General features: G+C 37.9%; 1 protein-coding gene across 1 annotated transcript; it reads right to left on the bottom strand.

Annotated features, from left to right (window-relative positions):
* Positions 1-158: 158 nt before the first annotated feature.
* Positions 159-27921, bottom strand: LOC144453831 (uncharacterized). The gene is made up of 6 exons (XM_078145197.1): positions 27844-27921; positions 26214-26282; positions 17747-17850; positions 10943-11043; positions 8500-8625; positions 159-861 (listed from the first exon to the last, which is right to left on the bottom strand). The coding sequence occupies exons 1-6, from the start codon at positions 27845-27847 to the stop codon at positions 753-755; spliced, it is 513 nt and encodes a 170-aa protein (XP_078001323.1). The 5' UTR covers positions 27848-27921; the 3' UTR covers positions 159-752.

Genomic DNA, 27921 nt, shown 5'->3' with positions numbered 1-27921 from the left:
GTAATCTCTTAAACTCTTCTAAATCTTTGAAAGTATGGTACAACAACTAGAACATGTTTACAGAACATACGATCACACTGTATTGCATGTTAGTATTTCATAAACAACAAGACATAAGTGAGTGTAACAAATAACGATAAAAACAAATATTACCCAAATACTATGTACAATGTATTTCAAATTGAAGCTTTCCATTCCAAGTACATGCCTGGTGAATACAAACTACTATACATACACTAGTGACCATAACAAAAATATCAAAATCTAGCCTTTATTATTTTATATCATATCTTCAAAAAATTCATAAATGTTCTCCTTTTCAAATTCTACATGAAAAAGGATGCATCATTTTTCTCTTCTCTCTTTCTTTAAAGATAGCTATACATTTGATGGATTGTGCTATGGTTAAAGTGATAGTCTGAAAGAATAGTCAAATTCAATCAAACTCAATAGAGCATGTCTTCAAAGCAGTAACCAAGTTTATGTCTGCCAACTGACATTTATAACCTGGTTTTAATATCAATTCACTAACACAGGTTTTAAGAAAATACAAAAATGATTTGGGGACTTATAAAAACCTTGTCTAAATGACATATCAGGGCTCTATGGGTAGTTGATACTAATGAAATGAGAACGAAAGTTTTCTTTTTTGATATAAAAAAGTAACAGATTCAGAGCCTTGGAAAAGAATAAAGTTGAGGACATTACTTATGCATATACTACTATCACAACATCACATAAACTGGTTCTATTTACAGTGATACTGGTTTCTTGAGAAGCTCATCAATACTTGCTACAAGTCGAATTAGATATTTAAACCCAGGTTTCACGGATGATAGTCTTGATGTAACCATGTCAGTCCTAGAAAGATTAAAACAATGGAGTTAACAGTAATACTCAAATAAAACTGATTATTACATATGTACCATAGATTACTTGGACCGAAGCATATGCATAGTGGTATTTTCACTGCAGTGCAACAATGAAACCATTGTTCCATACCTGTATGCAAATGATATTCAAATGAGGATGTGATCGTTCACTACATATGAAATTGCACATGGAAATTTTCCATTTAAGATAAACACATGAAATAATAGCATAACCCCATGCCACATGAGTTCCAGTATGGGTACTCAGGGGTATTTGCACTCGTACTTGCAGTGTTTTCTGCTGCACTTTCACTTTATTGCTACGCTCGTGAAAGTACGGGCTCAGAGAACTACAAAGCACTCATGCAAATACCTTGGGTACGCCACACTTGCACTTACGTGTCATGGGGTTCTGTCAAATTATTCATGGTATTAGATAGTCACAAAATTAGGAAAATACACGATCAGGAAAAGTTGCATACATAAAGATGGAACTTCTGGTGATAATTGAAGTTTCTACCGAAACTAATTTCTGTGAAGAGAAAATACTCACCTTTATTATACTACTATTGGGTTACCCTTTTGCTTTTAGCCTAACTTCGCAAAATAAAGTCGTGACCCCTGACCCACCTGTGGCTATCCCATGATGCCCCTTTTCCCTCCAGTACTAAATTTTGTCATATTAACAGACAAAAATACGGAAAAGTACACGAAACAGGAACTGTGGGGTGGTGGGAGGGATTCACATAAAGGTGAGTATTTTCTCTTCACAGAAATTAGTTTCGGTAGAAACTTCAATTCTGTTCATCGAAAATACTCACCTTTATTATACTACTATTGGGTTAGAATTTGTCAGCCAATTAGGAGGGGGGAGTTCCTGACATCCCAATTATACAATGTGCTGACTGACACAGACTGGACCCAGAGACTGCAATTCAGATGCATCCTGGGCCATATCTCTAAGATAGTAGCTTATAAAAGAATTAGGAGAACGCCAAGTAGCAGCTTTGAGTACTTCTGCTACTGGAATTCCTGCATGTACTGCCCAAGAAGTTGAGATGGCTCTAACTTCATGGGCTGTGACCCGGGATAACCTTAAACTATCATCAGATGCTTCCTGGTATGCCCATCTGACTGTCTGAATAATCCACTTAGAAATTATGGCTGCCGAACAATCGCTCTTGTTGTCGGGGTCATAAGGGATGAAGAGACGCGATCTCTCTCCTCTGAATGATTTGGTACGATGCAAATACCAACGTATGGCTCGAACCGGACAAAGTAATCTCTCTTGTTTGTCAGAACCTACCAAATTAGAGAGCGCAAGAAGGGTAATGGGGGAAGAAAAGGACCCCAGTACCTGGTTCTTTGCTAAGAAGGACGGGTGAGGCCTGAGAATTACTTGTGATTCAGACCAGGTAATTCTCCCCTTGCTCACATCCAAAGCATGGATCTCACTGCGTCTTCTGCCTGACGCTAAGGCCAAGAGGAAGACTGTTTTGAGTGTCATTGCTCTCAATGAAACTGATTGCAGAGGTTCAAAGGGAGCTTTCTCCAGTACCCTCAGGACTAATGCCAGATTCCACTGAGGGACCGAAATAGGTTTAGGAGGACGCTTGATATGGAAATGCCTAATCATGCTAGATAAGACTTTATCTTGACCAAAGTCTTTGCCTCCTGTACTCTTAATGGTAGATGCAATTGCTGCGCGGTATACCATTATAGTTTTTACAGCAAATTTCTTAACATTGAAGAGATCTAACAAGAAGTCTGCAAAGTCTCTGATAGTGATATGGATTGGATCAATCTGCCTTCGCTGACACCAATCACAAAATCGTTCCCATTTGCTGTTGTAAGTGCTGAGAGTACTTGCCCGCTGCGGTCTTGCGATAACCGCGGCAGAGTCAGTAGAAAATCCTTTCTGAACGAGGGATTTCTCGATAGTTTGAATGCGTGAAGACGAAAAATCTCTGGGCTGGGGTGAACAATGCTCTGACCCTGTGAGAGAAGGTCTGTCCTCTGTGGGAGTTGAATTGGGCAATCTACTAGAAGAGACAGAAGCCAAGGGAACCAAGACCGATTTGGCCATAGCGGTCCTATCAGAATAAGGACTACATCCTCCTCCTGTACCTTGCGAAGGACCAGAGGAAGAATCACTATTGGAGGGTAAGCATACGCTAATATTCCCTCCCATGAGATTGACAGCGCATCCGTCGCTACTGCCCTTGTGTCCGGAGTTGGAGCTACGAACATTGGCAGTTTTTTGTTGTGGTAAGTTGCAAAGAGATCCAGCAGGGGGGTTCCCCAGTGAGCGAAGACCTGATTTGCTACCTCCTGGGGGATCTCCCATTCTGTTGGCCGAACCTTCTTCTGCCGAGAGAGAGCGTCGGCGATTCTGTTCAGTCTGCCGGGGAGATGTCGTGCTTTAAGGGTTATGTCCCTCTCTTTGCACCAAAACATCATGTCCCAGAGCAGATAACAGAGGTCTGGTGACTTTGTGCCCCCCATTTTGTTTACATATGCTACCACTGTCGTATTGTCGGAGTGGAGCAGTACGTGGCGAGCCGACACCAGAGTCTCGAATTGCACTAGGGCTAGAAAGACTGCCTTGAGTTCTAACCAGTTGATGTGCCTCTGACTTGTTACTCCCCCCACTGACCTGAGGCCACCTGGGAGTCGCAGTGGGCTCCCCATCCCTCTTTCGAAGCATCGGTGAAAAGGGACAGGTTCACTAGGGACCTCCCTTCTAGCAAATTGTTCTCGTCCACCCACCAAAGCAGGTGCAAGCGGAGAGACGGACGAATAGGAACCTTGAAAGAGAGGGGGTGTAATGATGGGCGCCAGAATGCCAATAGGTATAATTGGATGGGGCGCATACGCAAACGTGCCCATGGGGTGAGATCTATAAGGGAATTCATCAACCCTAGGATGGACAGTATTACCCTTGCCTGAGTGGCATGCCTGGGAAGGATCGTATGAATGGCACTCGCTAGCTTGTCTACCCTGTCCTGAGGTCGGTATGTAAGAAAATGCATCCCCACAAAGTTCATGTCTTGTGTGGGGACTAGTTGCGACTTTTCGTAATTGGGGAGAAAACCCAAACGAACTAGAACGGATAGGGTCTCTCGAACCCGAAGAACTAAGGCTTCTTGAGTCATGCTGCGAAGAAGCCAATCGTCGAGATAAGGGTGAAGCAGAATGCCCCTTTGATGTAGCCATGCCACGGGGGCTAAAATGATACGAGTGAAGATTCTGGGGGCCGTCGCAAGGCCGAAGGGAAGAGCAACATATTCGAAAATCTGCTCGTCCACCGCAAAACGAAGAAACCGATGGCATGAATCGTGAATCGGTACATGAAAATATGCGTCCTTTAGATCGATTGACGCCATCCATTCCCCTGGCTGAACAGCGGCGAGAATGGATCGCGTGGTCTCCATCTTGAACTTGGACACGGTCATGAATTGATTCAGTGCTGTTAGGTTCAGAATCGGGCACCACCCCCCCGATTTTTTTGGCACCAAAAACAGGTGGTTGTAAAACCCTGGACCTGCATTGGTAGCGTTCACCTGTCTGACTACCCCTTTTTTGACTAAGGTTTGAATTGCTTCTAACAGAGCTTCTCTTTTTTGCTTGTTGTCTGGAAGCACTGTGACAAAGGGAGACATTGTAAGTGGTGGGTGACGTTCGAACTCTAGGCGATAACCCTCTCTTACTATTGAAAGAACCAAGGAATCGTCGGTAATCAGCTGCCACTCTTTGGCAAATGACAGGAGCCTTCCCCCTACTGGCCCTACGCTTGATTGAGAGGGTGAAGTAGGGGCGGTAAAGACGGGAGCACCGTCAGGAATGTTGCGCGAAACCACCTGAACCCCTCCCTGAGGGTGGTCCGGGTTTGCTGTCTTTGTTCGTCACAGACCACTGAGGCTTGCCTCTACCATGGCCTCGGGAAGTCTGTCTACCCCGTCCTCGTCCCCTCTGTGAACCTCGCGAGATGTTTGTCACAGGGGACTTACTACTGACTGGGGACTGTTTGAAGTTTGTACGCGGTTTCAAACGGGGAGTGTCAAAAATCAAACGCTCCCGCTGCTTTGCTTCGCTGGCACGGTTAGCTATAGAAGTTAAAGTGCCAGCAAATAGAGAAGGTGCATCAATCGGTGCTGCACGAACTTCCTGTCTTAATTCTGTTGGCAACACAATTGAGTTACGACGTAGAAAAGCATCTCGCTGAAGGAGTAACAAGGCAGCACGTGATCTAGTCGTCTGCTCAGTCACGTGGCTAAGTGCTTTATTAACTACCTGCATCAGACGAAATATCTTCTGTGAGTCAGGATGGGCGGACCTCATCTCTGACACCGTAGTAGCAAGGAACCAATCGATAGAGGAGAATATCCGAAGGGATAATGCGTATCCTTCTCCTAACCGTGATAAGTGCTTATTATCAATGGTAGTATTCTTAAAGCCATCACGATCTTGGTCAACAGCATCAGCATCAGTGTCCAGCTCTGGAAAATTGACACGTTGATCGGTTGCGTGGGTACGATAAGGTTTCCCTGGATAGCGGAACCAAGGGTACCTATTCATTCGCATTGGCGGCTGACCTGGACCCTTGCCACAAACCTCTGAGGACACTTTACCCTGTACTGAAGTGACCATAGCTGAGAGGGGGAGTGTAGCAGGTTGATACTCCGTCTGGTCGAGTTGGCCCTCCAACGCTAAGCTTGTCTCAGACTGTACCGAATTCGTTGCAGTGGGACGGGTACATTTATCTGGGAACTGTTGATAAACCCATTCAACGCATTGACTAAATGGAATATCAGAAAAGCGTTCCGGAGAGGGCGCTCTCCCCTCTGATTCAGAGGGCGGCGGTCTAACCCGATCGTCATCCGAATGGCCAGCGCCCCCAAGAAGGTCGCGATCCTCTGGGGCCGTTAAGGACATTTCATCGGGATCGCATCTCCATAGGGATCCGAAACGTTCGCCCTGTAAGCGGCAGAAACGTGTCGGTGAAGACGAGGGAGAACGCTCTTCACGCGTTACCGGAATGCGTGGTCTGGAAGAGCGTCTCGGTGAAGGCGATGATCTACGATCCCCGCGTCTCGGTGGACTGTGCGAGCGGCGTGGGGAACGAGAGCGATCTCTGCGAAATCGAAGTACCCTTACGTCACGTTCCGGCAGACTGCGTGAACGACGGTGGCACTGGGAACGGTCATAAGGCGACCGTGACCTCTCTCTTCCTCTATCCCCTCCTCCCCAGGGACCCCTAGACTGATGGGTATCCATGGTGGGGGGGGTAACCATAAGGTGACCAATAATTAGGTGGAGGCCAAAACCCTGTAGGTTGGCCAAAGGCAGTCCAAGGAAATGGATTTTGTCTTGGATCCAAATCTGTGGAAGTTTCACCTTGTGGGTAGCCCATAGCATTGAATGGATATGGTAGCGTCCCCGTAGGAGGCCATGGTATCGACCTAGGATCAGGTGACTGATCACGTGATCCGCTAGCGGTAGGGCGGGAAGTGCGTCTTTTGACTTCCGGTATTACCCCACGCGAAGAATCTAGCATATTCGACGGCATGGTTTGTCGTTCACTGAACGACCCTTGAACGGTATGTGGACGGCTCGAAGGGTTTACGTCAGTTCGCCTGGGAGGTTCTCGAAACCGACCGCTATATTGAGGTGTCGGAGACTGAGAACGAGAATCAGGTTTGTAGGAAGAGGGGCTGTCTGTAATTACAGGACACTCTCCACTAACAATACCCGTATCAGGACGTCCCTTATCGGATGAGTCCTGCATAGGTCCACGAGAAACCCGTACTTCAGAACCCGTTGTGGTTAAGACCTCGCCCTCAGAAGGGCGTTTTGTCGTGGGAGAACCCACACTTACACAAGACTTACCTGAAAATTTATCTAAATCGGTGCTCGGAGCAGCGGAGGTCCGCTTACTCTGCTTTGATTTAGGTTTACGTGACGATTCAATAGGTTTATCGAATTCCTGCCATTGATCGTCTACCCAATGACCGCATACGGTTTTGCATGGTGAAGTACGGGAACACTTCCGACAAGAAGGGCAAAATTTGTGGAGGTCCTCCATGTGGAAAACATGTCCACAAGACCCCTTCTTTTGGTTCGGAAGCATGGTTTGAAAATACGCTTTAAACAATAGTCAAAAGCGGAAAAAATTGAAACGGTCGTGTAACGGAACACAACAGACGACCGCTCAATACAAACAGAACAAATAAAGAAAAGCGAAGCTTAAAACAAGCACAATTGAATGAAAAGAATAAAAGAAAGGACTCAGCTGGGGTTTCCAGGGACTGGGTGCCACAGAAGTCAGCTATAACAATCCACCAAGGCTTGAAAAGGCTAATTTGTCGTGAGCGAAGAAAATGTATGTCTTCTTTCGCTCGCAAAATTTAGTACTGGAGGGAAAAGGGGCATCATGGGATAGCCACAGGTGGGTAAGGGGTCACGACTTTATTTTGCGAAGTTAGGCTAAAAGCAAAAGGGTAACCCAATAGTAGTATAATAAAGGTGAGTATTTTCGATGAACAGAATTAAAAGGGCACAAGCAGATTTTATATGTTTTTGGCCGTTATTTTTGTTGCATATTCAAAAGGTTCTCACAGTATTCTACTTACTGACACATACTTTACTATCACTTAACTGAACTCAAACCTGGCATTAATAAATAAATTATAAACGATCCAATGACATAATTTACTATATATAGATGGTAAAAATAATAATTTGTTGAGGAAATCCCTATTACGCAATCAACTTTCTAATAATGTCGGAAGACAATGATAAGGTCATAGAAGGCATACATTGACATTATCATTACGATAGTTTAATAGGGATGTTATGTCAGTATGAGTTGCTGACAACCCTTAGGCCGTGAGTATTTTTCGGCTCAATGAAGAAAAATATTGGAGAATAACAACATACTATAATATAAAAGAAAAATCGGGGAAAGTAATGGCAATTTTGAACATTTTGACTCATATTTGGAACACGCCAGAACCAGTGACATAGACACATGTTGTGGCATAGAACGACTAGAGTATATATTCCAAATCTTTTGTTAAACTTGGCTCATTGTATAATTAGATATCATTCCACAATATTTTTCTTTCTTCAGCTTGCCAAGTAAAATAAGAGTGACCCAAATGGCCTTGTCACTACGTGCCACTTGACGAAAGACAAAAACCCTTTAGTCATTCATAATTTTCCAACTAAATGAAGAAAAATATTGGGGAATAATATAGGTGTACCTCTAGGTGTATAATTTATGAAAATCATGAAAATAATGGCTATTTGGAATGTTTTCATACACAAGTTCTCTTCCACTTTTGATTGAGGAAATGACATGAACAAATCATTGGATCTGACAGAATGATCCAAATTTGCTGGAGGTGGAGTAACTAGAAGTGTGAAAAGGTTAGCTTCAATACATGTAAATTCAGGTGTAAAAGTACTTGTCAGATATGTACATCTTGATATGTTTTGATTCATTTCAAGCATTGCAGAACAGTGATGTAGACCTGAATTGTCATGACATAAAACGACCATATTTAGTCCATATTTTAAAGGCAATCATTTGGCTTGTACATAGCATAACACATGATAAGCTCACCTCATTTTCCCAATTTTATTGACAAAGTTGTGTTGTACTTCACACCAGGGATACTTTCCAGGAATCAGTTCAAAGATGATGATGAACTTTGTCTTGGCCAAAACACTGGAAAACTGTACTGAAATACTGTATAAAAAAAAGCCAATGGCATTGTAGCATAACTGTTCATGTTTAACTGGTTACCTATCCAGCCCTGTTGTTTACCTTTACCACATGTCATCGTTTGGCTGTTACTATGGGTATAGTCATGTGCCTACTAGTAGGCATATTTGTATTCACCTTTTGGATGTTTATCCACTTGCCTAACCATCCCTGTTGTTATCTTGACAACACAAACCATCATTTAGCTGTTGCTATGGGTGTAGTCTTGTTGCTAGGCATATCTGCATACATTTTATGAATGTTTATTCACTTGTCTATTAAGTTCTGTTTTTATCTTTGTAACAGACGCCACCATTTGGCTGTTACTATGGGCATGGTCTTGTAGCTAGGCATACTTACATACATTTTTGGAATCTTTAGTCACTTGCCTACCCATCCAAGTTTTCATCTTTCAATATAAAGTGTCATTTGGCTGTTGCTGTGGGCATGGTCTTGTTGCTTGGGATATTTGCATACATTATTTGAATCTTTATTCACATTCCTACCCATCCCTGCACACTCTGACTTAGGATTTACATAGTTAGGTAAGTCGTTAATATAAAACAGAAAGAGCAATGGTCCCAAAATAGAACCCTGGGGTACCCCAGATGTAACAGCAGTCCAATCAGACATGGCACCATCGACGTTTGAGCGACGTTTGGCATCCTCATCAAATTTCAGCTTAATCTGCTGTGTAATTTTGGAATCATAGATTTTGACAAAACCATGCAAACAGACACATTTTTAGGCCTAATTTGCATATCACCGATGGGATTATGTTATGAACCATTCTTATGATACCTACATGTACAATTGAGTCTCAAACAGAAATATTCATAGATGTTGCTAGATTAGGGACCAGTCAGTTTCTCCAGTCGGAGAGGGGGGGGGGAATTCTTAAATCAGGCCAACAAAAAGTCACTGAACCCCCCCCCCCCCCCCATCTGTAAAACCAAAAACAGGCTGACCCCCCTCACTTAATTCTAAAACATGATGACACCCCCCCCTCCCCCCCATATATAATTATAATATTCACACGACAGGTATTTTTTTAATCGTGACTCGTGGACTGCTTGACTGTCTTGCATCTACTTTATAAGTTAATAGCACTATCATAATTATAATTATTGACTACACAGGGTAAATATATTCCAAAAGGAGTTTAATATCATCTTGACAGTGAAAGGTAGGGGAAAGTTTGAGAAGGGAATATGTACATCTCTTATGGGGGGGGGGGGGGGGGGGTCCTAGGGGTCTCCTCCTAGAAGCCCTGGAGGTTTTTTACCAGGGTGCCCACAATTAGTATAGGCATCTGGTTCCTGTACTAATGTCTGAATGAAGTAAACTTTTACTAGCAGTGTCCTGGGACAGTGTATTAAAGTGGATTGAAAACACCGAGAACTATCAGACTATTGTCATGATGGTAAAAGTAGCAGTCTTACTACACACATCTCGACTATTGAACATGAAAGTGGGAAGGAAAGCTAACACATTTTACTACTATTCACACACAATGGCAAAAAGCTGTTGTGTGCACCCTGGTTTTTCATAGCTGATACTATCTGTCTGATTTTTACTGGCTGATTTTTATGTTTGAGGCTTGGTTGTAAGTAGTGTAATCTAAACACCACCAAATGTCAGCCCAATCTGCTCCTAAGTTTTGGAATTAAAGATCTTTTACAAAAAAGACACATTTTTCGACCTAATTTGCATATCACCTATGGCATCATATGTCATTAACAATTCTTAATATAAGTAATTTTTTAGTTTCAGGTTTTTTTAAAACCAAAAATCACATGTTATGACCCTGGCCAAATCACAAATAAACCACACCAAAAAAGATAGTTTTGATAATATTTGAACAATTTCCCAACTAGACACCCAAGGTAATGGACCCATCAAATATCATGGCAATCGGTCCAGCTGTGTTTGACTTTAAGTTGTGTAAACACACACACACACACATCCATACAGACAGACAGACAATTTGCTATGCCTATGCTTAAAAAAAATACGGTCACCCTTACATATAAAGCTAAGTTTAATAATCATATTTTCAATAGTTTACTAATGATCCTAAACAACAACATGCGAAGAAAAAACTCAAATGATGGACATCAAGTAAAATTTCTTTTCAATGGCTTGATTTCTCTAATCAATCCAACTGACGTCACTGGCTTGACAGCTCTCTCTGACTTCAATGTTAATGTAATTTTTCTATATTATACCAAGTTTTAGTTGGAGGTTTCTGATAAAATATGCATGCAGTACACTTCGGTTTTAATAATGAGAAAAACCTTACCATGTGTTTGATATCTCTACCTGATGCCAAAACTTGATATGCTCCATCTCACTGACCAATTGTCGTGCACAACACACTGCTGATGAAACACAGTGCAGCAACTACAAACACAAAACAAAGTTGACATCAACTGACTGGAAACATGGACTAACACATTTGGAGAATATGGGGTGAGATCCCCACCAAAATTAGGTGTTACCTTTATTTCAATATGATTTTATCATTGAGTGGCATTATTTCTTATTTCATCATTGTTATTTCATCATCATTATTTTATTATTATTTGGTTATTATTTTATTCTTATGTCATTATTTCATCATTATTTCATTCATATTTGGTTATTATTTCATTCTTATTTGGTTATTATTTCATTCTTATTTGGTTATTATTTCATTCTTATTTGGTCAGTATTTCATTCTTATTTGGTCATTATTTCATTCTTATTTGGTTATTATTTCATTCTTATTTGGTTATTATTTCATTCTTATTTGGTTATTATTTCATTCTTATTTGGTCATTATTTCATTCTTATTTGGTCATGATTTCATTCTTATTTGGTTATTATTTCATTCTTATTTGGTTATTATTTCATTCTTATTTGGTTATTATTTCATTCTTATTTGGTCATGATTTCATTCTTATTTGGTTATTATTTCATTCTTATTTGGTTATTATTTCATTCTTATTTGGTTATTATTTCATTCTTATTTGGTCATTATTTCATTCATATTTGGTTATTATTTCATTCTTATTTGGTTATTATTTCATTCTTATTTGGTTATTATTTCATTCTTATTTGGTCATTATTTCATTCATATTTGGTTATTATTTCATTCTTATTTGGTTATTATTTCATTCTTATTTGGTCATGATTTCATTCTTATTTGGTTATTATTTCATTCTTATTTGGTTATTATTTCATTCTTATTTGGTCATGATTTCATTCTTATTTGGTCATGATTTCATTCTTATTTGGTCATGATTTCATTCTCATTTGGTCATTATTTCATTCTTATTTGGTCGTTATTTCATTCTTATTTGGTCATGATTTCATTCTTATTTGGTCATTATTTCATTCTTATTTGGTTATGATTTCATTCTTATTTGGTTATGATTTCATTCTTATTTGGTCGTTATTTCATTCTTATTTGGTTATTATTTCATTCTTATTTGGTCATGATTTCATTCTTATTTGGTCATTATTTCATTCTTATTTGGTCGTTATTTCATTCTTATTTGGTCATGAATTCATTCTTATTTCATTCTTATTTGGTCATGATTTCATTCTTACTTGGTCATTATTTCATTCTTATTTGGTCATTATTTCATTCTTATTTGGTTATTATTTCATTCTTATTTGGTCATGATTTCATTCTCATTTGGTCATTATTTCATTCTTATTTGGTCGTTATTTCATTCTTATTTGGTCATGATTTCATTCTTATTTGGTCATTATTTCATTCTTATTTGGTTATGATTTCATTCTTATTTGGTTATTATTTCATTCTTATTTGGTCGTTATTTCATTCTTATTTGGTCATGAATTCATTCTTATTTCATTCTTATTTGGTCATGATTTCATTCTTATTTGGTCATGATTTCATTCTTACTTGGTCATTATTTCATTCTTATTTGGTCATTATTTCATTCTTATTTGGTCATTATTTCATTCTTATTTGGTCATTATTTCATTCTTATTTGGTTATTATTTCATTCTTATTTGGTCATGATTTCATTCTTATTTAGTCATGAATTCATTCTTATTTGGTCATGAATTCATTCTTATTTGGTTATGATTTCATTCTTATTTGGTCATGATTTCATTCTTATTTGGTCATGATTTCATTCTTATTTGGTCATTATTTCATTCTTATTTGGTCATGATTTCATTCTTATTTCCTTTTTATTTGGTCATGATTTCATTCTTATGACTACCCAACACCGGACTTCACGTCATTACATGGCATTTTACTGTCTACGAGTAACCATATTTCATGTACGCGAAAGCCTAGAGTGGAAACAAGAAGGCATACACTAACACTAGTAACAGTAAGGAGACTTTACCCGGAATCAACAACTTATATGCCAGTGTGTTTGGACAAGGAACATTGTACTGTCTTCTCCTTACTGCACACATCCTTCTCGACTCCACTCCATGAGGATCGACCCTTCTTAGACTTTCGCATACACGAAATATGGTAACACGTGTACCCATAGACAATAAAATGCCGTGAAGGCGTTTCATACCAGTGTTGGGCAGTGTTCAATTATATGTTCAACTTTGGTTTCGAGTTCATCATCCGTCAGGGTCGCGTACAATTCTGACACTGATAGCCCATGTTGTGATAATCGCCTTTCGACTGTTCTCGCAGACACTTCTTACATTGCTGACATCTTTGGAATGATAAAACCTTCACAAAGAAAAAAAATTAACTGTTCTCGTGAAATTTCGAAAGAGGGTCGTATACACTTTGGGTTTGGTAAGTCATATGCCATGGGCTTCGAATTCCATGTCTGATAGGGTTTCATAAAATGCCAATAACCCGGCTGATGCTGTCAAAAATAGAACTTTGTATATCAACAGTACCAGCGGCTACAAAGACAAGTTCTTCCTGAATGGAGAGTAGTTGTTCCGAGTATATTATCAACTGGTTGGTGTCAGTTTCAAGTTCTAAATTTCGAATCAGCACACGGATATCTTGGCACACCCTCGCCACCAAAGACGCCATATTTCACTATGAGAGGGCCACAGGCATTCTGTTTCCAGGTTGTGTCTTGGGGTAGTTCTATGAGAATGCAATAAAATTCCGAAAATAACGATAGTATAGACATGTATAAGCCAAACGTTTATGAAAGGGGTATAAATAAACTCGTTAAAGTTGTTTCTGTGATCGTGCAAATTCACTGCACGTTAGATCAAAATAATAACTTTATTTTTTTATGTAACGTGCAGTTGCAGTGAATTTGCACGATCACAGAAAATAGTGTATTTTTACCCCTTTCATAAACGTTTGGCTTATACACGTCTATATTATTGTTATTATCGACATTTTATTGAATTCTGATACTAGTGACAAAACTACCCCAAGACACAACCCTGGAACCGAGTGCCTGTGGAGAGGGCCCTGGACCATGGTTTTGAGAAAACAGATAAAAAGAATAAAATAATGTTCAAATAATCATGAGATAAAATACCATATTCATAATGAAATAATTATTATTAATTTGAGACCAATAATGCTCACTAATAAATAAAATGTCATTAATCAAACATGAAACTAATACTTTTTTATGTCATGATTATGCAGAACGCTCATCAGCTTGAAACTTTTTGTCACTTGACATTAATTGAACATTATTTGGACATATTAATTTTTAACTCTGTGTTCTCGAAACCATGGTCCTGGGCCACAGTTGCTAATTTCTCCAATCAAGCCGTAGTTGCCGCCCTCTTCTCTGCAGCATGCAGCTAGCAAAACATGCAAATGTCTCGGACAACGCTATACGCTGCGAGTCATATACTAATACAAGAGGTAGTCAAGGCAGGCCAAGAAGTACTAAATGGCACCATTACTCTTTTAGACAATATAACACAAGTGCCTATTCGTAGAATTTGAAGCAAGACCGCAAAGTATTATCAGAGAAATGCAAAACGCCATGGAACCCGGGCATGGGACTGTCAAGTTGTTGATTCCAGGCAAAATCTCCTTACTGTTACTAGTGTTAGTGTACGTCTTCTCGTTTCCACTCTAGGCTTTCGCATACATGAAATATGGTTACTCGTAGGCAGTAAAATGCCGTGAAGTCCGGTGTTGGGTAGTCATAAGAATGAAATCATGACCAAATAAGAATGAAATCATGACCAAATAAGAAGAAATAAGAATGAAATCATGACCAAATAAGAATGAAATCAAGACCAAATAAGAATGGAATAAGAATGAAATCATGACCAAATAATAATGGAATAAGAATGAAATCAAGACCAAATAAGAATGGAATAAGAATGAAATCATGACCAAATAAGAATGGAATAAGAATAAAATCATGACCAAATAAGAATGGAATAAGAATGAAATCATGACCAAATAATAATGGAATAAGAATGAAATCATGACCAAATAATAATGGAACAAGAATGAAATCATGACCAAATAAGAATGGAATAAGAATGAAATCATGACCAAATAATAATGGAATAAGAATGAAATAATGACCAAATAAGAATGAAATAAAAACCAAATAAGAATGAAATAAAAACCAAATAAGAATGAAATAATGATGAAATAATAATAAAATGATGAAATAATAAAATAATGATGAAATAACAATGATAGAATGATGGAATAAGAAATAGGAGAAAACCTGCATTATTGTACAGTATCTAGTTTTATAATAGCTATTTGTACATGTATGTGTATATATGTATAAGAGTGTGTGCTGTGTGTGTGGAGAGAGCGGGGATTCTTGATCATCAATTTGTTATAGGTCTTGTATTGAATATGAGCACATGTTGAAATTTGGGGTTTTGAGGGTACATAATGGGTTTGGACACAGGAATGAACAGTCAAGATGGAAGAGACAATATACAAGTTGCATCTAATTTATTGACCACACATAAACATCATTGGTTTTGCTAAGGACTGTAAGTAGGTAACAGTAATATTTACCAGACTTTCCAAGTCACTTTACCAGGGCTCCCAAATAAATAAAATCATGGTATAATGTACAGGAAAACAAGCCACTTTTACCATGTACCACAAATTTGTTTGGGAACCCCAGTAAAGTGACTACAGTAGGTACATGTAACTCTGGTAGAGTTTTACCAACCATACCCATTCCTTATTACTGTTCTATTTGCAAACAAACCCTCAATCCCAATCAAAGACATAGTCCTCAGCTTGTGTGTTTTACGGCAAAGTTATTACGCAAATTTGAATGGTGTCTCTAGATTGTAAGATACGTCATGACATTCCGCCCTCACCGACCTCTGAGAGGGGTTGGCCGATGTGTGAGGGTGCCCTGTCACGGCGTACCTTATAGACTATGGTGTCTCAATACAAAACTTTATAATTTATTTAAGCAATAAACCAATGAACGAAATCTATGTACAAGCGATAGCGAATGCATATATTGAGTTCACTGGTCAAAACTGATTGGTATACCATTTCCAGGGGGTAGTTTATCGCTATTAATATTCGGAAACAAGATAAGAACTTTTATTGGTTTTATTTGCCTCCCAAAAATGAACTCCAAGTAGTATTTGGATATGTGCCAACTGTTCATTATCGCTCATTTTAGACATGCTAATTTGTTGTCAAGACCAATCAGAACTCTTGATTTTTGCCATCAATATACTGGTATAATATAATGACCAATTTGTTATTTGACCTTGATTATAGAGATCAAGGTCAAGACATGAAAAGAAAGCTGACCTTTGGGGTAGAGACATTTGAATGGAATCTTTATTTATTCAACTTCTTGAGTTAACATAGAAAGAAAAATTTTGATCATATCACCTTGAGAATGTTTTGTCAAGGTGAAAAGTCAATGTCTCATTAGAAAGCTGATCATCGATAAGATGGGGTAGACACTGGAATGGTGTCCATATGTATTAAACCGTTTGGAGATAACAGGCAAAATGTGCTAAGCCTTATTTATCACAAACATTTTGCTATTAAGGTCAACGTCGCAAAATTAAGTGACATATATTTTAAAATTCAAATTAGTCACTAACTAAAAACCAAGACATGATTAAAATATCATGAGTCATCACTTGAAATGGCTATTTGACCTTGAAGACCTTCAAGGTCGAAGTCTTAAAAGAAAGCTCACATTTGATAATATGGGTGTAGGCACTTGAATGTAGTCACTATGTATTACACCTCCAAAAGTTTGAAATTAAAAATAAACATGGCCACCAATTGGCCATATTTGATTTGGTCATAAAACAAAGTGACATGCATATATGTATGTCTCACATAGTAATGTTACCTTTATGCTAGATTTGGTAGAAATCAATTGGTGCATGCCAGCGATATGAGGGTGAATGTACAGACAGACGCACACACACAAAGAACTCAACCTAATGTTCCCTCCGGGTGGTGCCCATTGCAGACTAAAAACACTATGAAATGTAAGGTATGTAAAGTAGCCACATGTGTTACATCTGAAAATGAATATAACAAGGCTTAGTGACTAATTTGAAATTTAAAATGTATGTATGTATGTATGTATGTATGTATGTGTATGTATGTATGTAAGTATGTATGTGTATGTATGTATGTATGTATGTATGTATGTATGTATGTATGTGTATATATGTATGTATGTATCTGTGTATGTAAGTATGTATGTATGTATGTATGTATGTATGTGTGTGTATGTATGTATGTATGTATGTATGTATGTATGTAACAGTATGTATGTATGTATGTATGTATGTATGTATGTATGTATGTATGTATGTATGTATGCGAAGATTGACTCATTATTTTAAATCATTTTTGCATTGTTACATACAACCTATAAACAAATTCAAAATTAGAGCTGCAATTAATTAAAAACAAGATTAGGGTATGAGGCTAGCCATTTGCAGTTACTACAAACTGAAATAAAAATTTGTGAGTATCAGCTTTACCAGGACTTGGAGCACTGGGTTGAAAACAACTATTACAGGTGTGGTTCAAAATATGAACAGTAATATATCAAGATAAATAGATCATCACATGGAGAATTTGGTTGGCAATAAACAAGACATGTAAGAGAAACACATTGAAGAGGATGAAAGGACAGGTAGTACTTACCAATGGTAACTTTTTAGTTGTTTGACATTTTTGTTGTAAAGATACTTTATTTAAGGTTCCTAGTGCCATTCTATGTGCAAGCTGAGCACATGGTGATGCATCATCTGACAATGATAGATAAAAAGACCTACTCACAATACTGCACTGCTTACCAAAACAATTCTAATAATCCTGTGAATTCAAATCCAACTCTAGAGCCCAGTATGAAGATTTCAAGAAATGGACACAAGTTTTCTTGACAATGACAGTAATTATGATGTCAATGGTACTTATCAGGAATGTAGATAAGAGCCAATAGACAGCAAAATGAACCTGGCACCTACTCTGCAATCCTTGTCTGCTACCTTTTTGTTGCATGTAATTTGTTTAAAAATTCTGTTGTTTCAGTATATATCTGTTGTTGGGCAGATTCATAGGTCTCATTCATAGACATAACCACTTACTTTTCATGTTTTATAGGCTACTTTTAAAATTAGCAACATCACTGCTTATGAATATCATCCAATAATTTCACTTTCTTAATCTTGTCAGAAAAAATAGCACCAATGGTGTTGTAGTACAACTGTTAGATGTTGCTATGGGTGTGGTCTTGTTGTTAGGTGTATTGCATGCATTTTTGGAATCTTTATTAACTTGCCTGCCCTTCCCACTTTTCATCTTTGGAATATAAACAATTAATCTATCGCTATGGCCGTGGTCCTGCTGCTAGGCATATTTGTGTACACATTTTGAATCTGTACTCACTTACCTACCCATCTCTGTTGTTAACTTTGTAATATGCACAGGGAACTCCCGATTGAATAAATGGTCCCGGATGATATCAATATTCATGAGCTAATTAATATTCATAATTAACATATAACGTGACAACTTGTTCTTCAGGACATGACCCAATTTCTCCCAGTACATCACACTTACTTACTATCATACTGTGTGAAATAAACACGGTAGAGTGCACATTTTTCAATTGATTTTCATTAATTATTAACCGAATAAAATAAAGAGAAAAATATATCCGTTGTTGACAGTAAGAAATAAAGCTATATGACAATGTTACTCTAAATAAACTGCGGCAGAAAAGTTCACTACATGACTGATTGCTGATACTTTCTGTACAATTTTGGGGCCAAAGTGTGTCTCACTTAAAAAAATGTAGACATAACACAATACAGTGACACCATGACGTAAATCTAAATACTGTAACTGACTGTCTGTTTTGCTAAGTTGTAGCCAACAAGTAATCTTGTTGGTTATCAGTTGGAAAGTAAACAATTAGCCCAATAAAACTCATTGAGACAGTGTGTGGTCATTTTAGTGTCAGTTTACCCTTTTGTCTAGTCTTGCTGCTAGACGTTCAGGCTTTCTTTCGATACCACAAGCGAACGAAGTTCGCAGTGAGGGCTTGCCCGAACAGTCTAGCTAATGTCATTTTCAGACCGGACATTCCATTGAGATTAGTGGGTTGGGCCATATATGCATATATATATACTTTAATATATTCAATCTCTGCATGCAGGTGTTGACAAACACATTTATGTCATTATTATGTCTTATCGGTTTATGGTAATTGTGAGCTTGATGAGTGTGTAGACGTTGTCATTCACACATTTCAGTTAACGCATTGGTGGTTATTTTTACAAGCCTAAGATGAATATGCATGAAAAATTAGCTATTGTCCTGTTTGTACTTGTCGCTAATACGGTTCTCTGATTGGCAGTTATTTATATCCTGATGACATTTGCTAGACTTCGGATGTTCCATCCTCGATAGCGATGTTTGGGCGTGTGTTGTATTCTATCGGAAGAACATCCGAGGTCTAGCAGATAGACTACCTTTTGTCTAGCTATGGACTCAAACTTCAGTAATTACTAGTATCACATCACACATGCACGCACAGTGTTTTACACATTTAAAAAAAAAATGATTACAGCTGATTTGACAAAATAAAGAACAAAAATAAATGTTTACATATATATTGTTAGATTACTACAAGAGTGACAGACATTGTTGAAGTTACTCTAAAACTTAAAGGTACATTATATCACCAGGGTGGACACACTTAGTAGTCGCCTTGTAAGTAAGTTGTATGAAAATACTAGTCCCATGTATTTTTTAATGATATAGCTTCTACAATCGGATGTAATTCTACTTTAAATATGTGCAGTTTTCATAGTTGTAATTTGCAGGTATTAACTATTTACATGGACTCATTCAAACATAAAATTGATGAGCATATATCTCTGAAGAGAAAGCAAGACTTTACAGTTGTCAAGGAAAAGCAGAAAACTCCTTGTACAGTATAAACTTGTCTATTCATTCAGGCAAACCCATTGAATTCTTGGGATAAGCTCGTAAATCTGCAAGTCATATACTGTACACACTTCCACAAATGAAGTAAACTGGGAGGCAAACTTTCATTTTTGTTCTTTATTTTGTCAAATCAGCTGTAAAGACTAACATCTTCAACTTTTGTGTTGTCATTATTTAATAACACATTACTAGAAAATACTAGTATCAACTTTTAATAGTGAAACTTTTACAACTTCAACTTTAATACTACTCTGATGTCCAATCAGAAAATAACAAACTTTACATCATGTATTGACAACTCATATAACTTTAACTTCATAGTTGAGTGACAAGACTATAACAACACGTTACTGGTATAAACTTTACTAATCTAGTTCCTATACAGTATTGTTACCATTAAAGGTCCACTCACAGGTTAGGGTTTAGAAACCACAGTTGGAATCGAGACTAAAACTTTGCATGCAACTATACATTTTTCATGTATTGACAACTTGACAAAGCCATGCTACAGAAATATTACAAGGAAATATCCCCGAAAAACCTTGAATTGCAAGTCAAACATTTGCAACAAGAAGTGCAAATCAGCGAGCCATTGATTTTTCAAATCCAAGGAACAGCCCTATCAAAGAGAAATTGGAGTCGAAATTCCGTACAAGTGGCGCAACCCGATCAATTAGATTATCCAGAGAAGCGGGGCTAGAAATGACTTAGATGTAAACATTGCATGTAAACTATGTGTTAGTAACTCTTTGTTATGATGGCTTACTTCAAAGTAGTATAAGTTGCCAATACATGAACAAGTTGTTGCATGTAAAGTATATACACGTACCAGAAATGTTTTATTATAGTCTTGAATGTTGTCACTGGACTATACATTGTAATGTTAAAGTTGTGAGTTGTCAATACATGTTGTATAGTTTGTTGTTTTATGATGACTGGACATCAGAGTAGTATTAGCACCCTTCGATCTACTACAGCAGCAGCAAAAACATTACAGCAGCCCGTAGTTAACACAGTGTTTTATGGTGACAGGGCCTTTAAGTCATGTGCTCCACGTTTGTGGAATTGGCTGCCTGTTGCACTCCGTTCGAGTGAAAATTTTAATATTTTAAAATCAAATCTTAAAACATACTTTTTTACTGTATGATTGCTTTATTCACTTTCTCTGATGTATTGTGTTTTAATAGTATCTTAGTGCTGTAAGGCGTTTTGAGATGTTTTTACATGGAAAGTGTTTTTTTTTTTTTTTAAAGAAATAAATATTATTATTATTATTATTATTAAAAGTTGAAGTTGTAAAAGTTTCACTAAAAGCTGATACTAGTATTTTTTTGTTTTATTTTGTTATTAAATAATGACAACGTAAAGGACGTTTAATTTGTTAATCATTTATCATTATCAAAATCATTTTAAAAAATGAACTATAAATGAATTTTATGAAGAATTTTGTTGTGTAAAACACTGTGTATGTATGTGTGATGTGATACTGGTAATTAATGAAGTTTGAGTTCACAGCTAGACAAAAGGGTAAGCTGACACTAAAATGACCACACATGGTCTCAATGAGTTTTATGGGGCTAATTGTTTACTTTCCAACTGATAACCAACAAGATTAATTGTTAGTCTTGCTGCTAAACGTTCAGGCTTTCTTTCGATACTATATAGTGAGGGCTTACCCGAACAGTCTAGCAAATGTCATTTTCAGACCGGACATTCCATTGAGATTACATTAAGCGGTGGGTTGGGTCATGTATGCATATATATACTTTAATATATGCAATCTCTGCATGCAGGTGTTGACAAACACACTTATGTCATTATTATGTCTTATCGGTTTATGGTAATTGTGAGCTTGATGAGTGTGTAGACGTTGTCATTCCCACATTTCAGTTAACGCATTGGTGGTTATTTTTACAAGCCCCTCCTTAAAGTGTACATGCAAAGGTACATACTTTTTTTCGTAATTATGTTTATTTTGCCATAAAAATAAAGGAAATCGGGTGACTGTGCTTTGCTGTGTCCATCCACTTTTGACATGTGATTGGCATGACACGGTAATTGTTCATGTAGACAAAACAATGGAAACAAAAATAGCAACATTATAATGAGCGTTGCGTCTTTTTACTTTGATATCATTCCGACGATGTATGTGATGTATCACAATGAAAACGATCGACTCCCAGCAACATGGAAATCAAAACATACAATCGGACTACGCATTGTTTAAAAACAAATGCTATCGTAATGAAAATATTTTATGAAGCTAACTTGCTTTCTTGAAAACATCATTTCAAATTATTTTATTTGTCTTCCTTTTTTCGCTTTGATCATGGCTACACCGGTGGCGTGGAGAACCCCGGCCCCGGTAACATTTACCGACTTTCACTGTATGGCGTCACTGTCCAGTTTTTACGTGATTTCAACTGCCTTCACCCATTATTACCTACTCAGTTATATAACTCGGAAATATGTGTAGGGTGATGTTTCACTGCGGGTGCTGCCGACAAAACACCAAGGAACCATTGTTGTCGGAAGACTAAACTGGTACACCACAATATGTACAGTTACAGATAATACTATAATGCAAGCGTAATTAGTAATTCATAAGTAAACATTACACAAAGGCTTAGAAGGCTTTTGTAACACGTGGGACCTCGACACCTTTCGTGAGTTGGTTGCGGTGTCGAAGTTAGTCGAAGCACAGGGGATTAAGGGGGCAAGTATTTTTGCGACTTTCTTGCCAATGCGTGCAATATTTAGAGGTATGAATGCAATTTCATTTATTTTTATGGCAAAATAAACATAATTACAAAAAAAAGTATGTACCTTTGCATGTACACTTTAAGATGAATATGCATGAAAAATTAGCTATTGTCCTCTGTTTGTGCTTGTCGCTAATGCGGTTCTCTGATTGGCAGTTATTTATATCCTGATGACATTTGCTAGACATTGGATGTTCCATCCTCGATAGCGATGTTCGGTCGTGTGTCATATTGTATCGGAAGAACATCCAAGGTCTAGCAGATAGACTAATTAATTGTCTGCTACAACTTAGCAAAACGGACAGTCAAATAATTTCTACAGTAGTACAGCTGTCGCATACTTGAATGAAACTGAAAACAAATTCAGATGAAATAAAATCACATTTGTGTTGAAGTGTCATTACATTGAGTTCATTTTAATCTACTTGACGTTCACACGAATACGCCGATTTTTCTTCTCAGCCCAACTCGGCAATGTGGCACAGTAATCGTAGTCTTCCACTGGCGGCCAATCAATGGCAATTCTTATCAGGCTGTCTAGGCTGGTTTCATTTAGGTGATTACGCAATACTGTCTTCACAAGGTTCAACTGGGAAAAAGTTTTCAGAGTCGGTGGTGTGACAGGGTAGAACTCTGTAGATCTTGGCAAGATGTGTTATCTGTGGAAAGGTGAGTTGCAAGGATGAACTTGTACTCAAAAGCTTGACAACAGTGTCAGATTTCAGGTCTGGTTGTTTGCAAACTGTGTCATGAGCATAGTTCTTGAAGCTGCTCCATTCATTGATGTCGATAGGATACGAAATGTTCTGCTAACATGCTAACATCTTCGTTTCCATAGGTAGTTGTATCCTCAGTACTAAGTAGACTGTTTGGGTCGGTTATCTGAAACTGTCCTAATATACTGGTGTCTTCGTCAGGAAATTGGTGTTTAATGTTGTCAACAAGTGTGTTAATGTATTTCTCGTGAATGTGATGTGTGAAGAATTGTTCGTCGTCGCTGCATTTTCTCACGGTGATGGCTGAACTTTCGAGTTTGCCGAGGATGTCTGGTAATTGCTGCAAATTTACACCATTGCTTGTCTTCATGTTCTGTATAGTTGAAATGGTCAAATTAATCACTGGTTTCAGTTGGCTGTGCAAGAACTCTTTGGCCTGCAGGACTCTTGATAACTTATTGACGTTTGGTAGTAAGTCACACATTAGTAGCATGTGGTTGCTATAAACCGCATGAACACATCAAGCTGCTAAGACCGACTACCTTGGCATCACCATGTTCTTCCCCTTCTCTATCTAGACATAAATGGTGCTCACGAAAGTCTTATCGAGTCTTGACACCGACAATTCCATGCTAAGCCATCTAGTGGAGGAAGACTCGATTGGTTTAAGGAGGTTTTTTTGTGTAATGTTGACTGGATTGCGTGTAGCCCTGCCATTCTAACTACGCTGTTGTTGTAAAAATCAAACATTTGTTGTCTCAAAATGGATGTGAACTTCTTGATGTATGGTATAACATTCACTGCTTGTAACAATGCAATTGGTGTGTACTGCAGTGTATACCAATGGCTGTCTTTGCAATATCTTAATTGTAGCCTCTTTACAACACCTGATTTCTTCCCGGTCATGACACCGGCGCTGTCTGTACTGATGCCTTCGAATCTAGCACATTCTAACTCTTTGCCCTCTTTGACCTTTTCATGTTCTTTGTTATTGTTTCAGCATTCAAGGTTATACTGAGGTCGTCATCACCATCTTGTTTTAGTGGCGCGATCATCTTTAGGAATTTGAGACAAATCCCCATGGGCATCTAAGTATATGTGTGTATCTACTGTTCAGTGTCAATTGTTCTCTCACATTAACATCAGTTGTCTCGTCAAGCATTATTGAAAATATATCAGACCTTTTGAGTTCGTTGATCGCCTTCTCTTCAATTACTGAGGACAGGATATTCATCATTTCTTGCTTTGAATTTTCAATGCAACAAGTCACACTTTTACTGACATTCAAGTCCTGTTTCACTGACAAACCAAACTGCTGCTTAGCCATGAAATACATGAGGTGAAGGCAGCGGTGATGGCGTCGTTGTTTGCTTCAGGTTGGATTACTGCAGCAATGTTCTTGGTTGTTTGGGTTGTTACTTTGTATGTGACTGCATCTTTATGTGCTACATATTGAACTTTTGACAAAGCCGGCAAAACATACCCTTGCCCAGTCGGTAGTATGACCACAACTTGCGACTTCTAACCCACTCATTATGGAATGTAGTCCACTTGCTTTGATCTCTGTGGTGACTTTATGAATTGGTATTCTGCTGTACTCTGGCTTTCTTCAAATTTGCTGTAAATTATTTTCATTTTCTTCATCTAATGACTTCTTGCACTTGCTGGATGTGATGAACTTTTAAATTGACATGCTCGTTCTCTCTCTCTCTCTCTCTCTCTCTCTCTCTCTCTCTCTCTCTATCTCTGGTTGTTATAGTATCGCTTGTCTTAATCATGAGAATGGTGAAGAATGCTAAGTTTCTGTACATTTTATATACTCTGGTTTTATTCAGCTTGATTTGATTCTGTCACACCATTTACAGTGAATTAATGTAAACATTTACGTAGCAATACTTGTAACTTTATTTTGCCGACAGGTATGCCATATATGCATTGAAAAAAAACGGCCGTGTTTGATTGTGAGCCCGCTTACATTGTAACAGTTGTTGTTTTGTGTTTGCCATGTCATCATCTTATCGTGTAAACTTATTGATCTATTACCATTGTCTGAAAGTGATCACCTGACCATTGTTAGAAGTGTCAAATTATTCATATTGTTCTCTTTCATCATGTTTGTGCGGTTATGGTAATAATTAACTGCATACTGTCACATGTCCATTGTGTTGTGTACGATTGCCGTCTCTACTGTTTTACGTGTCAACTCATTCCTACCCAATGTAGTCATTGCATGTCTCTGTTCTGTGTATGATCACCCGACCATTGTCATTACGTGTCAATTTCCTCCGACCACCTGTACACCTTGTTTTGTGTTCTATGCATTTCATAAGTGATATGCCAGCCCTTTACTTCACATACTTTCGAAAGTATTCCCATCTTTTTTTATCTTATCTTTTGTGTATATTGTATTTTGACGAAACACAATAGAACCAGTAGGCAGCTTGCTAATGCCGGCTATTTTCCAAGAGTGGTGGTCGGGGCCGTCCACCTCCAACCTTGACTTTAAGTTGTTTACACAAATACATCAATTCCACATCCATACTGACAGACAGACAGACACTTTGCCATGCCTATAGCACTACTGAACCAAAGAAGTTCAGTTGTGCTAAAAAAAATTACAAGCTGACATTGAAGTAAGTCCAAATTGACAGATTATGAGTAGAATAAATATAACATTACCTGCTAACAAAGATTCCAGTTCAATATCTACAATATCATACTCAAGTTCATCTCCTGCAAGAATAGTTTCTGTTGAACAGAAATGAGGTACATGTATACATTTATCTGTTTATACTATACTGTACACTAACCTTGAATTCAGAATATACTCTACATCTGGAGTATCAATAGCTTTGAAAGGAATTTTGTTTTTGAATGGCTTACTTGTCTACTTGAAAACCTGTCAATTTAACAGACAGGGTTAATGTCACAAGACCAACCATTTACAAAATAGATGCAGGATCAGAGAAAATAGAGGTAGGAGTGTTACTGGCTTTGAAGAACTGGTTAGGCCTAAAAAATAATTGTTTGGTTCCAGTTACCCGACCCCACCTAGATTTTTCACTGCCGACCCTAAACTTCTTTTACTTTTTCGAGAAAAGTCTCACAAGAAATACTGGATGCGGAAACTGACATCAACTTAAAAAAAACAATATACCAGATTTAAACTGAATGCCTTCTGTTAGGGTAGTTTTGCAATTTCATGATTTATACAAGAAATTTAGCTCTACATCTGTGATTTTTTCAAGTCCCTGTGAAAGTTAGTTGTCAAAAACGTTTTTCAAATGCCAGGAAAGCCTGCCATCCTCGACTGCACTCAGCTTTCATGATCCCCTACATACCCGGGATATGTACACCCGTTTCAACGGCAAATAATAAACGAAATTGAAAACCGCATAACATTGCTATTACGCATCAGAAAGTTTACATACTTCATGGTACGCATCGTAACAGTTGAACAACTTTAATACAGTGAAGTGATAAGGTATTATTGCCCTACTTGGTCCCTGGGTAAAATGTATACATTCTTGTTTCGATCGAGATTGACAGATGCACCATCAGCTCCAAATGTATACTTGCGTGAAAGGTGTGAAGAGAGCAGATGACCGTGACTGTATATTTTTGCAATAAAGCTTACAGATGATGTGTATTTTCAGTGCTCACCTCCTTGCTTTGATGTAATAATCTTCAGATTCAACGAAAATATCAATACAAACACTTGAAACCCCTGAAAACAGTCTTTCTCAGTGTAGAACAACAGCATGTATATCCATACTGTAGCTTCCTGGTTTACCTTACACCAACGTTGGTGGTGCACGTTCGAAACAAAGCGTGTGTGCAACCAGACGATCGATTGATTAATTACGCAAAATGCTCATTAATATTCATGGAATTTTTACCAAAACCTAATCAGTTCTTGCCATTACTCAACGGAACATTTGTGCCAAATTTTGTTTGAATTGAGCCAGCTGTTTTGGAGAAAACGACACAGACAGACAGACAAACAGACACACACACAGACTTTCACCCACTAATTCATCTCTTCCTTACGGAAGAAAAAACTGTTCTTCCAATCTGTAATGACTATACATCTGATGGGAAGAAATAAATAACACAGAGACCATTAGAAAACCTGAACTAGACACTCAACCAAGAAAAACAAATTCAATAAAATAAAAAAAAAAATCAACCTACCCCACCTATTCTAAAAGTGAGCGTAATCGGAACCACATAATTATTTTTATTAAGCCTTACAAACAATTATAAAAGAATAGATGTTAAGTTCAGCAATTGTTGTGTATCAACTCACCCATCTTTCTGCTAAACGTCACTTCCAGTTTTAGGGATTTTTCTAAGAATGTGTACTTGACACCATATTGGTTCAACT

The sequence above is a fragment of the Glandiceps talaboti genome, chromosome 2, assembly GCF_964340395.1.
Source record: "Glandiceps talaboti chromosome 2, keGlaTala1.1, whole genome shotgun sequence".
NCBI classification, from domain to species: Eukaryota; Metazoa; Hemichordata; class Enteropneusta; family Spengelidae; genus Glandiceps; species Glandiceps talaboti.
This window is presented reverse-complemented; position numbering and strand designations above follow the sequence as displayed.